A 3,468-nucleotide genomic window follows, 5' to 3' on the forward strand; every position below is an offset into this window, starting at 1 on the left:
ATGTGGGGACAATAAGCATAAATAAATATTAAAATAAAGATAAAAAAGTTATTATGTTTAAAATTTATGATATAAATAGAATAATTTCTTAGGAAAACAACAAATAAAACTACACAAAAGATAAACGGGAACAACTCAATATTTAATTTTTTTAAATAAAAATAACCGGAAACAACTCAATAATTCCTTAAAGTTGTTCAATAATATTAAAACTTTTTAATATTTACTCTCTTAATACTTACACTCATTCAAAGCGAGCCCTAAAACATGAATGAAGTATTCTTAATTATTGGCTATTGGACCAAATTAAATATAAAAAATTACTATGAATAATTTCAATAATGTAGTAGAGATAATTCGTCATTCAATATGTCATGATTTCCCCACTAAATAATATAATACTTATTCATATAAGTATAAATTATATTATTAAATTATTAGGTCTAAAACATGGAGTGGGGTAATTAGTTTTTCTTTTTTTGAATTATATGGAGTGGCCATGAATGATGATATATTTTTTTATTTTGTTGTTTGTATTTTTTTGGTGAGATTTTGTATTTAAGCATGGAAAATGGAAATGTTTTTCCACCACAAAGTTGGAAATACCATTATTATTATCTTGGTTTTTGCAAAAATGAAAATCTTCTTCATTTTCCTACTTTCACTTATTTTGGTAAGCATTAATTATCTATATACCCCATTGTTTTCGATTATTCTTTTCATTTATTTTTTTTCTCAGATTTCAATGTAAACTTTAAAATTAAATTATTGTATTTTTTTAAAAATTCTGGAAAGTTGATATGTAGAAAGTATATATTTAAATGAATCTAACAAGATCCCACTTGAATATATTTTATCTTATAGATTAATAAGAAATCTTAGCTAAGGTTTAACACTAAAATTCATAAACTCTATTTGAAAAAAACATATGAAAACGGAGGAAGTAGTAAGTAAAATTTAATCTTAGATTATCATCATCATCATACCTAGTGTATCCTACTCATAGGAAAACTATGATCAGGATTTGGGGAGGGAAGGAAGACGACAACTCATACCCATGAAGAAAAGTGCGGTCAAAGAGTCCCTCGGCTCAAGAACGTGCAGCTACTCGCAAAACCTGCAACTTACACACTATGGTCAATACCAATAATTTATAAAAAAACAAAAATAAGAAAAAACATAAGATACAAATAAAAAAAATCAAAAAGTAAAAATAAAATAAAAATAAAATAAAAATAAAAATAGAAATAAAATAGAAATAGATTACTTACTCCTAATTAATACTAATTATCAATCTATGTATTGTACGTAAAAAAGAAAAATTTGAATTTAGTTTTTTATTTTATTTTTATAATAGTTATGACTTATTTTAACTTCACTTTTTATTTTTTTTATATTGATATTACTTTAGTATATATAAAAATAATACTTAACATGATCGAACTCATGGCTTATTTTCCACAATCACTAATATCTTTATTTTTTTCAATTCAATGATCAATTTAATATTTCACTTAATTAATTCCTACCTCATATTATTTATTATTTAGCTCTATTCAATAATATTAATAATGTTTGAAAACAAGTCAGTAATTACACGTGTAGAACATAGTTTAACGTTAAAGGGAAGCTTTTAGGATGCTCAATTAACAATTGGTCATGCATTTATTCATGACCATGAAAGTCATGTACTAACCAATGCTTTTAACGGTTCATTTGATTGTCGTTAATAATATTATTAATGATAATGAAAAATTTTGTATTTTTGGTAGGAAAACTTTTGACAATTTAATAGTTATACATATTTACTCATTCATCTTTCTTTCAAAAAAAAAATTCACTTATTCATCTTATTTTCTTCACAAAAATTATTATAATGCATAATCATTTGAAAAAGCAGCGTTATGTGGCAATGAAAAATTATAAACAAAAAAGTTATTTATAATCAGAATTTCATCGATTTATACTAATAATTATTCATATTATCACCATTAAAATCAACAATTAAATTGGAGTAGATCTAATTAAGTAATTTATTGTGCTTATTTATACTTAAGAAAGATAAGTTATAGTTGTCCCACTTCATCATCAATCCATCATCGCTAGCATTCAAAGAAAGTAAAGTAGATTAATAATACTAAAAAAAATTTACCATTGGAGTTACTGTGCACGTGCAAAACATCTGGACATCTGGTCTTATAAAGTCCTTAAAATCACAAATTTAAATATTAGCTAGCTTTTGTTAATTTACATTTCTTTATTTTAGTTTAATTACTTGATTTTATATAAATATGTAAAAAATATGTGAGCTTATAATTCGCCCGTGATGAGTACCCACATGATTTGATATAGCATGTGGTTATTGAGGTCAGTAGACATTACTTAAATTTAAAATAAAATCAAACAATATATGTAAATGGAGTATATCTTAGATGAATTAGTTAACGTATTGTTTTTCACAAGATTAGCTAGAATTCGAAAAACTCATAAAGCATGTTTTACATAAAAAATATTTTTTAAAATTATTAACTATCACTTCTTTTTTTTACTGGATCCGCCACTGACTACGTAGCCAAATGTTGAATCAGCTTGCAGGGCCAAGTGATGGGAGAAAAGACCTACATAAGTATTGGGGAGACATGATGAAGGGGGAACCCATGCCTGAATCTCTTGAACAATTCATAATTTCTAGGTCATATAATAAAGATCAATACAAAGCAGAAATAATCAAAGATTTCCTCAAAGAATTTGATCCAATTCCTAATATTTCTGTTTACCAGAATGATGTCACCCCAAATGAAGCTGTGAAATCACATAAACATGCACAATATTTAAAATCAGAGCATGATCATGACGATCAATCAACATCAAAGAAAGTATTTGCAGATGAATTTGAACCAATTCCAAATATTTCTGTCTACAATCAATAATTTAATTTGTTTAGGATCAATCTGATCATTTTATGTTTGAGATTGTGATTGTTGTGGTGTGTTTAATTTTTCTACTACCAATGGCTAATTGGGGTATGTAACTGATTTTTAGTGTACTAAGATCAGTTACAATATACTCATATCTCTTGTTTAAAAATAAAATTTACTTATTTTGGAAATTTTAAATTCTTCTCATCATCTTAAATTATTTGTTAAATGACTATCTCAACTTTTTTTTTTTTTTTTTTTTTTTTTTTTTTTTTTTTTGCACCCACATAATAATTAAATTGGGATAAATCTCCTAGATCAGATTATTGAAATCCTTTTAGCTTTTTTATTGGTTCAAGTTCTGATTAATTGTTTTTTGGGCAGAAGTTCTTAACTTGTTATACAGCTCTTTTTAATAATTGGGGAAATTATCTTGTGCCCCATCGAAGCTTAAGTGAGCCATTTTTGTTTTATATTCGTATGTGAAGGGCATGAAAATATTGTGCATGCTAGCGTTGTTATAACACTATTTGGGATACTTGGCTTACAC

General features: G+C 25.6%; 1 protein-coding gene across 1 annotated transcript; it reads left to right on the forward strand.

The window, feature by feature from the left end:
• The first annotated feature begins 556 nt into the window (after nt 1-556).
• LOC130828638 (organ-specific protein P4-like) lies at nt 557-3,109 on the forward strand. Its single transcript, XM_057694605.1, has 2 exons — nt 557-673; nt 2,589-3,109. The coding sequence occupies exons 1-2, from the start codon at nt 572-574 to the stop codon at nt 2,928-2,930; spliced, it is 444 nt and encodes a 147-aa protein (XP_057550588.1). The 5' UTR covers nt 557-571; the 3' UTR covers nt 2,931-3,109.
• Nucleotides 3,110-3,468: the final 359 nt, after the last annotated feature.

The sequence above is a fragment of the Amaranthus tricolor genome, chromosome 1 (genome assembly GCF_026212465.1).
Source record: "Amaranthus tricolor cultivar Red isolate AtriRed21 chromosome 1, ASM2621246v1, whole genome shotgun sequence".
Taxonomy (NCBI): Eukaryota; Viridiplantae; Streptophyta; class Magnoliopsida; order Caryophyllales; family Amaranthaceae; genus Amaranthus; species Amaranthus tricolor.